The sequence below is a fragment of the Chiloscyllium plagiosum genome, chromosome 7 (genome assembly GCF_004010195.1).
Source record: "Chiloscyllium plagiosum isolate BGI_BamShark_2017 chromosome 7, ASM401019v2, whole genome shotgun sequence".
Lineage (NCBI taxonomy): Eukaryota > Metazoa > Chordata > Chondrichthyes > Orectolobiformes > Hemiscylliidae > Chiloscyllium > Chiloscyllium plagiosum.
The window spans coordinates 89,717,712-89,730,924 of NC_057716.1; the positions used below are offsets into that span (position 1 = coordinate 89,717,712).

Consider the following 13,213-nt stretch of genomic DNA (forward strand, 5'->3'; position numbering starts at 1 on the left):
TCTCTCTTCACCTGTCTCCTCCCCCATCCCCGACTACAGGAATTCTTGCAAGTTAATCATTCAGACACAGAAAAGAAAACCCTCGTATCACCCTCACTAGCTCAAATCATTAAATATAGATTGCACACATTCCAAAGAATGCACAAAAGGTTAACTAGACTTTTACTGGGACATTAGTTATAATATGATTGTAGAAAGTTGGGGCTGTTCCTTGGAACAGAGAATATTGTGAGCCTACTCCAGTTTACAAGACAATGAATGGTTTAGATGGAATGCAGCAAAACTGTTGTGTGTTAATAACCAGATGTTCGAAGATTGTGTGAAATCATTGTCTGGTGATTTTAAAAAAGGGCAATGAAAATTTTCAGAGTTGCCAAAAAGTTAAATACAATACTTGAAAAGTAGTTGGAAGCTGATTGCATAAGTAAACGAAAAAGTTATTTGTGGTTGAGAGGCTTGGCAATATTGTAACTAAAAGCACACAATGGGATGAAATATGACATCTCTGTCATCTCTGCAAGCGTAGTGGACTGGATGACTGCCTCCTGTGTCACATGCTTGTATTCTGTTGGAAGTATTTACGCTTCTTTCAGTGCTTTTCACTTACTGTTTTATAATCTTTTATAGGGTTATGACAACACAGAAAGTAGTGTGCGTAAGGCAAGTGTGTTCTGTTTGGTGGCAATTTATTCTGTAATTGGAGAAGAGCTAAAACCTTATCTTGCACAGCTCACAGGAAGTAAGGTAGGTTTACTTGCATGCAGTCCTACATTTCACTGTTGTATGTCTGTTATAGCCTTTGTTTAATTGTAAGTTTGGAACACTGGCTTAGTATTAGAAATTGAACTGGTTGAAGTCTTTAGTTAAATATGATCAAGAATAAAGTCATCGAAATGTGCTAAGCATCTACTAATAATGCACAGTTTGATTTCAAACCATTAGGATTTCAGCTAGAATAATAGTGTAAAACTGATCTAGTTGAAAACCTTGTATTACTTTGAGTAGAGGTACTATTTAGTGAGCAAATACATGAATTGGTCTTCCCTGAGACAATTTCCTGATTCTTGAATTGATTGATCAGCTGAGATAGCAGACCATGACAGGAAGGGATAGAGAGATAAAATTATCATGAAGACAGCCATTTATACCGAGCTAGACCCCACCTAAAATGATGTTGTATGTGAGCATTAAGCTACGTCAGTTTGCTTTATTCATTCTTGGGTTGTGAGCGTCACTGGCAAAGGTGGCATTTATTGACCAAGTGTCCAAGAACTCAGTGGCTTCCTAGGCAATCTCAACAAATGTTTGAGTCAACCCCATTGTTGTGCATCTGGAATTACATATTGGCTGGACTGGATAAGTGCATAATAACAATTAGATAATATCATTATTTTCAGCGAGGCAAGAATTTTAATATGGGATGTGAGTTCATCTCTCAGAACCTTAGTCCAACCCTCTAGATTAATCGTTCGGTACCATTGCCATGACACTATTTTCACCGTTTAGTTTAACGGTTAAGACTTCAAGTAAGTATTAATATGAATTGTTTTTTATTGAATCTAATTGATATCTGTCTCTCTTGCAGATGAAATTATTGAACTTATACATAAAAAGGGCCCAGACAACAAACAGCAACAGTAGCTCATCGTCAGATGTGTCAAGTCATAGTTAACAGATGGCAGTCATGTTTCTTTAGACGGATGAAGCCGTGCCTCTTCAGAGACCTATCTGCTCAGATTTTGAAATCCATGTGCCCTTGGAGTGAACAATTGCTGCACATCAGTGTTTGTTCTTAAGTAATATATGCAGTTGCTTAGCTTTAATCTTACAGCTGTTACTTGATCATAATGTGATGCCTGTTTAATATGTGACCTAGAATAAAAGAAGGCCTATAGTGAGTCTTTGACAGTCCAGTGGTGACATCAAGTGAAGCAGCGAGTGAAGGTTAAGTTATTGTCATCCTTAAACCTGAAGTTTGTGACATACATACATGAGTATTATTCCACATGATGTAATTTTAAGTATTATACATAAAATATCTGCTGTTAAATTACACCAGAAGTGACATTGCCACACTTTTTCTTAGCAGCTACTGGTGTAGACATGTCAAGTTCTTGCTAAGCCAAGTGATATCTCACTGGATTGAACTATTATTACTGTAGAAGATTGAAGCAACTTTTTACTACTGCTGCCAGTATTTCACACTTCAGGTTTTAAATTGCAACCATCTCACAATTGAAGATTTGCATGGAAGCACAAAAAAAGGCATGATTGTCCTTTTTTGGGAACTGTAAGACGGCAATTTGGTGAAGACTAGCTACTGTATTATGGAACTTCTTTTCAAAACTATTGTACTTTCTTCTTCTTTCTCACTATTGGTTCCACTTCTCTTTCCTTCCCCATCCCTGGATAATTGCCTCATTATTTGGAAATGCAGGGGGAAGCTTGTTGTATATCCATGCCTTTGAAATGGGTGCTCCTATCCTTGCCTTAGCAAGAACCAAGAAAAATCAAATTAATGCACCTGAGATTATATCAGCCTGAAAATGAAATCCAAATTTGTAGTTCTCTGTTTGAGAGTCCTGTTCATCAAGAGTTTTGGAAACACCCATTTATGTTGTAATATTAGATTTTATGTGATGGAACGTAAAAACCACTGAATTTCTACATATAATTTAAGTCTAATATGTAATTTAGTAGGCCTGTGTTCCCATTCCTCCGAAATGAGTTGGAGTGAAGTTGGGAAGAAAAGCTGAAATGATCATGCAAAGTTTGTCGTTGCAGTTCAGTTTCCATTCCAAGTTTGGCTGCCTGAAATATGATCCACTGAAGGCAATGATTTGTCACATCATGATTTTATATTCTGCTGTGGTGGAAACAAATCCATAGGTTTGGTATAAATCACCAGTTAGCAATTATTCTTGTTATGAGAATGCAAACTGTTCAATAGTAATACTTACCTTCTTAAAAACTTGAATGCCAACTATCTGCGTCCTTCTGGTCACCATCTTTGGTTATGATTGTTCCATCTGCATAAACATTTGTATGTTCTGATGCTGTTTATTTTTTTACCCAGTCCTGTATTTTGCTGACTTTGCCACAGGAGGTTTCTTCTTCAGTTGTATCACACTTTGGCATCTCCCAGAATGGTTTATGCCAGTTGTGAATCAGTTGTGGGAAGCTATTCTTCTCCTCTATTCAGTCATGAATTGTACTTTAATTTTCCTTTCATTCAGTAGCTTCTGAATTCTAGCATTTGAAGAAAGAATGTCAGTCAAAAGATTTCCATCGTTCAAGCTGAAATTTCGGAAGCAAAATCCTTCTTAAAAGCATAAGTTGTACAACAGAGACAGAGTTAAGTATTGCTTGAAAAAAGAGCCATGTTGCCAAAGCTGCTTGTTTTGCACTCATGCCACATTATCTTGTACTGTTGAATGCAAGGTGAAAAGCTTTGCCAGCATGTTTCTTTTTTTAAGCAATATTAAAGTTCTAATGTGACCAAGCAACTGAAAGAGAACTCCTCAAGTTGAGTCATCTAACAACAACAAAATCAACAAAAGTTATTGAGGATTTGGAACAACCAAGCATAGTCTTGTGTGGCAGTGTTTATTTCTACTTTGCTTTCTAGGTTGACGTTAGATAAATATTCTTCTCTTTAAAATGAACTTGGAGCAAAGAAATGCCCACATGGGGGCAGTGACTTAATGGTAATGTATTGGAGGTATGGGTCCAAATTCTACCTTAGCAACTTAATTCTTTCATAGGAAGAGCTAGTGGCTGGCAGGGCCAACATTTGTTGCCCACCTCTAATTGCCCTTGAGCTGAATAATTGGTACACTGTTTCAGAGATGAGCTAAGAATGAACCACATTACTGTGGACCTGGTGTCACATGTAGGCCAGACTGGCTCAAGATGGCACATTTGCTTCCCGAGCGATATTAGTGAGCCATTTGGGATTTTACAGTAATAGTTGTCATTATTCAGATAGCTTTGTATTCTAGATTTTAGATTCCATCAGCTGCTATTGGGTAATCTGAATCAGTGAGCCCCAGGAAATTATCCTGCACCTCTGAATTGTGCGTTGTGATATTACTATGATTCTGCCATCTGAAATATAAAGCTAGCCTCAGTAATAGTGACCATCAGACTATCACTGGTTGTCATTAAAACCTACCTTATTCACGAATGTCAATTAGGAAAAGAAATTTGCCATCCTTGCCTTGTTTGCCCAATAATTGACTCCAGACCTGCAGCAATGTGTTTGACTCTTAATTGCCCTCTGAAATGACATAGCAAGTCACTCAGTTCAAGGGCACTTAGGGATGGGTAACAAATGCTGGTCTTACCAGCGACACTCACTTCCCATAAAAAATGATGCTGTGGCCACCCCACCAGATTGTATGCTGGTTTCATTTTATTTTTAACTTGTAAACAGGGCATAGAAGATTTATTAGAAGAAATGAAGTCCAAGGCATTCCTGGTCCCAAGTAATACTTAACCCGTTGGTTAGTTGGCTGCGTTAAATTCCTACCAGTTAGGATTGGCCAACATCCTATAGAATACACGGGAAAATAATCAGACAATCATAAGAGTAACTAACCAAAACACTTGTGACTTGAACTTGCCTTCAAGAAAATAATGCAATTAGTAGAGCTTTACTCAAATCTAGATCTCTGCATGTGATCTTTCTATCTCCATAAATTGTAGAATTGTTTTTTTAATTTGAATAATTGTTATCACCCTCACATTGTAACATTGTTACTCTCCTCCATTCCCTGAGTCCCAACTCTCCAACATGTCTGACATTTTGCTTTGGATACCTCCTCAGGACTTTTGGGTATAAATGTGACACTTAAATTAATTGTATTTTTTTAAACATTTTCATGTTATTTTTGAGTTTTAAATATTCTGTTGATGTTTGTTTTAGTTGAAATTTTGGCTCCCTCCAATCTCAAATAAATGCTTAAAACTTTTACAGTCTGTTCATTTTTTTGCTCCCCACTGGTAAGTGGAGCCCTTGTGATTGCCCCCACCCCCTCCGAAAAATAAACATTTTGCTGAATGCTTTGACTAGGAGGAGAAAAATTAAAGTTGGCCACCTGGGGGAGCTGTTGTAGGATACAAGAAATGTTAACCAGTTTGTCCAGTATGTTGTCCTTAGTTACCTTGACATGTTTTACTCTGAAGTAGAAGATAATTTTGATTTTTTTTTTAAATCTTGACCCAATTTACAGGTGGGTGACCCAGGTACTATCACTTGCCTTTCATATATTTTATGCGGTGTAAATGTTAGCAGCATTAGCTAAGGAAAGAGCAAAAGCAGAAACTCAATGTTGTAAACTAGGTATTATAAATAATTAATAAATTTAGGTTTGACTAAAGTTATCTGGCCCCAAATTGACTAGTTTATCCTTTCATGATCAACATTGGAAAACTATTGGATATTTTTATGTGAAGTATTCATCATGATCCTTTTTAATTGTTTATTGTATTTTATGTTTGTGTACCATTTATAAGAATTAAATAATCCAAACATTTTTAGTTATTTCTCTTGAAGTTAAAGACACAGATGTACTGTAATACCCAACCAATTGTTTCATCTTTTCATTTTACTTTTATAAAAGTTTGAAATGTGAATGAGCTTTTTTGAACTCTAAGTGAGCTTAGCACAGTGGCTGACGTCGTCTCGGATTCAAAAGTGATCAGTGCACTAAATACACAGCTGGTGAAAATATATTTCCATGATTGTTCTCAACTTTGTGACTTTTATGCCTTCAAATTGTGGAGTTTTGTATTCTATTCTTTACAATGCAATTAATTTTTCAAGACTACTTAATTATATGGCTGGTGTACAAAATTAAGAATACCCTCTTGCGCACTAGTAATGTAACAAAGCTTTGTATTAAATGCACACTCCTTCTGGATTTAGGTGATATTTGTTAAATTCATGCCTGCACTGTTGGGACCAAAAACCCCAATTGGAGGAGAAATTTTGGAGCAGTTATGCTCCTGCATCTTTTTATTTTTAAGATTAGTATGTTTAATGAATCATGTTTCAAAATGTGGCTTTAAAGAAGGCATAAATTGTCTAATGCTGTGGTGACTGACTGTCCAGGACATGCAGTGCTCAACATTGGCAGATTTTGATTTGAAAATTAATACCCTTCATAGCAAATGGATTTATCAGCTGTACCTGAAAGTCACAATGATTTTCAGTATCCATGTTGTTGAATATGGTTTGGCATGTTAACTTTCAAAAATACGTAATATCTCTGTTTTAAGGTATATACATTATTGCAATGTTGATAATGCCATTTTAAACTGTATATACTGTGATTAAAGGATAATTAAGCAATCTGAAGCTGACTCTATACTTCAAAGATGTTTAGCTGTTGCATGCTATGCTCTTCCCCTTCTCTTTCTCATGTTTTCTCATACCCCTGTCTCCTCAACACCACCCCTCACCCCTGCCAAAGTTTCCCTGCTACAAATCCTCCGAATTCATTCAGCTGGAAATAACGTGTGACAACAATGGGCCTTCTTTTATTCCTTGCAACTTTTGTGCTATAGGCAGGTAAATGATTGGATGTGTGATTTCTTTTGTTTCTGTGAAGAGGAAAGGATTGCTGCTGTTGTAATTTTCTTGAACTGTTGGATGTATAGGAAAGGACCTCACCTAGTTTTCAAAATGGGTGCTTTCCAGAAATATCTAATACAATCTACTCTGCCATGTTTGAGTAATGAACGAAAAGTTCTCTATTGTTTTGCTAGAACTGACTGAAATTTCACACCTCGAAGGTCAGCCTGCATGTTGCAGCAGTGTCGCCTTTGCCATTCATCCATCGGCTGCACGAATGGTCTAGGCATGGACGACCGAAATTATACAATCCTGGTGTTTTTACTTGTTTAGTCCTATGGTGGTGTTCTGTTTTGAGGCATGTGGCTTTTTTAAAGGTACACTATGTGTGCTCGCCTTGAACTTAAACTAACTGCAGAAACAAAACTGATGCCAAGAGTTTTTTTTGTCATCTGTTTTATGATAGCATACTAACTTAACAGCTTACAGAGACTGTGGATAAGTAATGTACATCACTGGCACAAGAATGCCCTTCCCTTGATATATAATCAAGCTTACTGTTTAATGAGGGATGGAAGCCAAGTTTTTTAGACTTTACCAGAACTTTGCTAAACTAGTTTAAAATGAAAACATTGGAGACACATCAATCATCAAAATGGTTCCTAGCAGAGTGTTCATTGTGCATGTACCTTTTTTCTTGCTTTTGTCATATAATATCCATATCGGTATTTATATTATTTGTTTCATCTGTGTGTATTCTGGCAACTGTACAGATAACTACATGGGTTTTGTTAACTTTCACCTGTTGATAGAATTTGCTAAAGAAAAGCAACAAAGTAAGACTTTTAAGTTTGCTGTAGAATAAAACCCTACATGAAGAGTTTGACAACTGTTAAGCCTTTTCATTTGTTCATGAAAAATGCACCTTGAAATCAATATTTCTTCTAGGCACTTGTACAGGGAATAAAGAATAAAGATTCAAAGGAGATTTTGAAGAATTCAATTTCTTTGAGGAATACCTCAGTCTTGCTGTTAGTCACTTCGCTGCTGATCATTTGATGACTCTCGCTGGTTCCACTGATAGCTGATATGGTCAACGATTCTGTCTCCTCAAGTTTGAGTTTCCTCTCTCACCTCAAGTCTGTCTTTTCATCCTGGTCCTCAAAACAATGATAATTGAGACCTCAATCCTTGCATAATACTGTCCTACCTCTAAATTTCTTATTCTCTCAAGTCCTTGAAGGGGTGGATACCACAGAAATCTATGCCCATTTTTCTTGGAAACTCCTTCAATTAGGTTTCCATTGTTACCAGAGTAACAAAGTCGGTTTTTATCAATTTTACAACTCATATCCTATCTGTTTGCGACAAAGATAATTTTAATCACCTTTTATCCTTTTTTGACATATCGATAGTCATTGACAAGGTGGAATACACTATCCTCCAACACATCTCCACTATCAGCAGTTGGGTGGCACTGTGCAAGCTTTGTCCAATTTATCTGTCTAGTTTTAGCAAGAGAATCTCTTGTAATGCCTTACCTCCTTGTTTCCCCATAGTTAACCCCCTCCTCCCTGCAGCCTCCTATTTCTCAGCTACATACTGCTCTCTAAGAGCATCATCCATAAAAATGCCATTGGTTTTTACAGGCCCAATGCTTCATCTCTCTGTCTTTCTACTCAGTATAAATTGTCACTGATCACACCAGGTCTAATGCTGGATGAGCAGAAATTTCCAGTTAGATATCCATGAAACCATTATTCTCATAACAAACTTGCTTCTGAAATACTGAATCCATCCTTTTTTTTACCAACTGCCTTCATGCTGATGGTTTGCAACTTTGGGGTCATATTTCAATCAAACATGAGCATCCAATAACACTTCTCCCTACCATCACTAAGACTACCTATTTTCCTCTTGGTGTCTCTGTCTAACTCCATCCACATCTCAGCTCATCTGATGGTAATGCCCTCACCCTTGCCTTGGTAACTTTCAGATTTTTTACTCCCTCCTCAGGCATGTTACCTTCCTTGGGATCAACTGAAATTTTGGATGTATCCAAACCATCAATCAGGCAGACCTGTTACATCTGAGATCGCTCTGTTCCCAATTCACCTATATTGTCTCGGTGAATTTGAATACTTTGAATTTAAAAATTTCATTCATTGTTATTTCTTTTTAAATATCTGTGGTCTCCCTCTCCCTTTCTTTTGCAACAACATCTAGCCTCAAAGCCCTCATTATAAATGCAATTCTAATTGTTACCTCTCGACATATTCAATCTTAATTTCTTCAGCTGCCAATGCTCTATACATTAGTCTCTCCACTGTTTCCTACCTCACTCTGCTCCTTTAGGTTTCACCTGAGAAACTTACCTCTGATCAAACCTTTAGTCATTTGTCCTTTTATTTTTCTCAAGCAACTTTTTTGTTTTATAGCATTCCTGTGCAACGACTTGATAAATTTTATTTTTATTAAATGTATGATTGGAAACAGTAGTTCCTTCTCAAAAAGGCTTGTTTCAGTCAAGTACACTTTGGCTGCAAGTTTCTCTGTCAAATGAACATTATGAACGGAAGCCAGAAATTTGCATGCTTGGCTATCTACTTTTTGCAAAAGTTCCCTTCAAAATATAACCAGGCATGTCACATTATCTTTAAGAAACTTGAATGGAACAGTTCTTTCATTTTGTGGAGAATATTAATAGTTTATTGTCATGATCACCAAGTAGTTTTACATATGGATTAAAATAGATTCTAAACTGTAGACTTGTCTTAACTTTCTCCCAGGATTCTTTTCTTGTAAATAAGCTTCTGTGATAAAGTTGTTACAAGGATTAAATTGTCAGTAATATATTGATATCAACATTACTATTTTACTCATGATCAAAAAATGAAATATATCTTTGTATAGAGGTAAGACTTTCTGGAGTTGTCTGCTAATCAAACCTCAGTGCTGTGGAAGGTGACATTTCATTTTGAACATCTATTCTTCGCACCAAGTGCTTTCTGATCATTTAAGTTACTTTGAGAGCAAAGTTTTTTTTATGCTGATATAATGTATCTCAGCAAACCCTCATGTACTACCTGACTCATTACTGAAGGGCTTTACCTCTATGTTCTAAACCATATTTTCTCTCTCAACTTGCAAGTTGGGGCAATCAAATTGGTGGAATTCTTTATTGGTAATTGTGTTGCTCTTCTATGGTTTTCCAAAGTGTACTGTGTAAATAGGCTGGCCATGTCCATTCGTTTTCTTTTGTTTAAAAAGAAGCATTCCATTCAGCCTGATTGGAACCCAGTAATACTTGACCAAGGGCTGATCTGTTAATCTGATAAGTATGGAAACTCATATCTTGGTTATGATTTTACTACTTTATAGCAATCACTGAGTTGAATATCAGTATCAGTTGAATATCAGTTGATATATTGAGTTGTTCCACATGCAAGAATTTACACCTCTGGGCAGTAAGTTACATCAGTCATTAAATTAACAAAGTTTAGGAAGAGTACAAAGCCATTATTTAATAGTCAACTCTTCTCCATATTTTCCTTTGCTTCTCATTCTAAGATGCTGTTTCAAGAAATTTGAGCGGGTGGGGGAGGTGTGGTAAAATCCACGTATATGTTAGGGAAAGGCTTCTATGTTTTGGCATTAGCAATAAAATACACCTTGAGTGAAATTGAGATTCCTTGGAACCTTTAGGCAGTTGACATGAAGACTAATGTTGAAAACAGACAAATGTTCGATTCACACACAAATCTTCACCTTTACAAGAAATTTTCTGCACATGCACAAATATAAAAATATAGTGGAAGCTGCTGCCTACAAGCAGTCTGTTTATTTTTTTCAAAGGTCTCACAATCTAATCTCTAAGTATCTTTACTGCTTTGGGAGAACCACAGAGCTGTCACCCCTGTTTCTCATAGCAAGCCAAATTATTCTTGCAGCAGAAACAGTCAGCTTTCTTCTGTAAATGATTTAGCTCCACTTGTACAAACTCTGCTGGAGTTACTTTCTGACCACAATGAATGATTAATTATTCATTTAAGAATTTGCTGTTTCTCAGTTTATTCCTTCTAATCTTAGTGTTCAGTCTGTAAATTGATGTGGAAACAACATGAGAGCAGGAGAATGTTATTTGCCCTTCAGCATGATCACTGCTCCTGCTCTATCTCAATACCCATACACCTACCCCTTTCTGTTGTTAGTGTTTAGAAATTTATGTTTCTCAAACATATCCAGTACGTTGGCATCCACAGCCTTCTGTGCTTGAGATTTTCACAAGTTCACCACCCTCTGAATAAATTCCACTTCATCTCAGTCCTAAGTGGCTTGCCACAAATCCTGAGACTGTGGCCTCGTGTTCTGGATACCTCTGACAAAAGGAACATTATCCATGCATTATTCTGACCAGCCTGACAGAATTTTGGACTTTTCAATGAGGATCGGTGCTGGGTCCTCTACTTTTTGTCATTTACATAAATAATTTGGATGCGAGCAAAAGAGGTACAGTTAGTAAGTTTGCAGATGACGCCAAACTTGGAGGTGTAGTGGACAGCAAAGAAAGTTACCTCGGATTACAAAAGGATCTTGACCAGATGAGCCAATGGGCTGAGAAGTGGCAGATGGAGTTTAATTCAGATAAATGTGAGGTGCTGCATTTTGGGAAAGCAAATCTTAGCAGGACTTATATACCTAATGGTAACGTCCAAGGGAGTGTTGCTGAACAAAGAGGCCTAGGAGTGCAGGTTCATCGTTCCTTGAAAGTGGAGTCGCAGGTAGATAGGATAGTGAAGAAGTTGTTAACTATGCTTTCTTTTATTGAGTATAGGAGTTGGGAGGTCATGTTGCAGCTGTACAGGACATTGGTTAGGCCACAGTTGAAATATTGCGTGCAATTCTGGTCTTATTATCAGAAAGATGTTGTGAAACTTGAAAGGATTCAGAAAAGATTTACAAGGATGTTGCCAGGCTTGGATGATTTGAGCAAAAGGGAGAGGCTGAACAGGCTAGGGACGTTTTCCCTGGAGCTTCGGAAGCTGAAGGGTGACCTTATACAAGTTTACAAAATTTTGGGGGGGCATGGATATGATAAATAGACAAAGTCTTTTCCCTGGGGTCGGGGAGTCCAGGACTAGAGGGCATAGGTTTAGGGTGAGAGGGGAAAGATATAAAAGAAACTTAAAGGGCAACTTTTTCACTCAGAAGGTGGTACATGTATGGAATGAGCTGCCAGAGGAAGTGGTGGAGGCTAGTACAATTGTAACATTTAAAAGGCATTTGAATGGGTATATGAATAGGAAGGGTTTGGAGGGATATGGGCCGGATACTGGCAGGTGGGACTAGATTGGGTTGGGATATCTGGGCAGCATGGACGGGTTGGACCGAAGGGTCTGTTGCCATGCTATACATCTCTATGACCTCATTTTTCTAAACAGCAGTCAGTACAGGTTTAGTCAAACCAATCTTCTCATATGGCAAGATTAGTTAGACCATTTAAATGTATACTTTTGCATCTTTTCTCATGAAGATTTTTATGTCCTAACTTTATGTATGGCATCAATGTTATGCCAATCCACTGCTGTATTCTGTTCCATACCATCAACTATAACAATAGTATGCTTAACAATAACATGAGTGAACATAAGGAATTGAAGGAGTAGGCCATTCAGCCTCTCAAATCTGCACTGCCATTTAACAAAAAATAATTATGGCTGAGTTTCACCAGGCCTCACCTTTTTCACGCCAGCTCAGCATAGCTGTCAACAGGGGTTCCAGCCTCTTGCTTGTCTACATTGGATTCCAGCATTTGCAGTTCTTTTTTGTCTCCATTGAAATAATAGCCTGTCTTCTGATTCTTCCTGAAGTGAATAACTTCACACTTTCCTACATTTAACCCTCTGCCAGGTTTTCTCCCACTACTCATTCAACCTAGGCTTTTGCAGGATTGTGCCCATCAGCAAATTTGAATATGTCAGATTCCAATCCATAAAGTCAGTAACAGAGTAAATATTTGAGATCGTGGGACCAAGCCTTGTGGCACTCCACTAGTTACATCTTTCCACCTGGAAAAGACTCATTAATTCTGACTCTGTCTTTTGTCTCTTGGCTGAAAAATGTGTTGCTGGAAAAGCGTAGCAGGTCAGGCAGCATCCAAGGAGCAGGAGAATCGACGTTTCGGGCATAAGCCCTTCTTCAGGGCTCTTAACCAATCCTCAATCCATGCTTATAGATTAACCCCATTATCATGAGCTGCTATCCCGTGCAATAATCTTTTGTATGGCCTTGTATCAAATGCCTTCAGAAAATCCAAGTACACTGCATTTACCAATTACCCTTAGCTCTGCTTGTTATATCATAGAATCCCTACACGGTAGAAGCAGGCAATTTAACCCATCAATGACTCAAAAGAGATTCCACCCAGACCCCACCCCCACACTAATTCCTGTAACCCTGTGTAATCTACCTAACCTATATATCTCTGGGCAATTAAGCAGAACCAATTCATGTAACCTGCACATCTTTGGACTGTGGGAGGAAACCTACACAGGCATGGGGAGAATGTACAAACTCCACACAGACAGTTGCCCGAGAGTGGAATCAAACCGGGGTCCCCGATGCTGTGAGGCAGCG

At 37.7% G+C, this 13,213-nt stretch overlaps 1 protein-coding gene across 1 annotated transcript in view; it reads left to right on the forward strand.

Moving 5' to 3' along the window:
• The window catches only part of clasp1a (cytoplasmic linker associated protein 1a), a gene marked incomplete at its 5' end in the record, with an annotated part of 162,130 nt that extends 155,183 nt beyond the window's left edge, over positions 1-6,947 (forward strand). The window contains 2 exons of the mRNA XM_043694200.1: positions 628-744; positions 1,586-6,947. Coding sequence (XP_043550135.1) covers positions 628-744; positions 1,586-1,672 — 204 coding nt within the window. The remainder of the gene's footprint in view (positions 1-627; positions 745-1,585) is intronic.
• Positions 6,948-13,213: the final 6,266 nt, after the last annotated feature.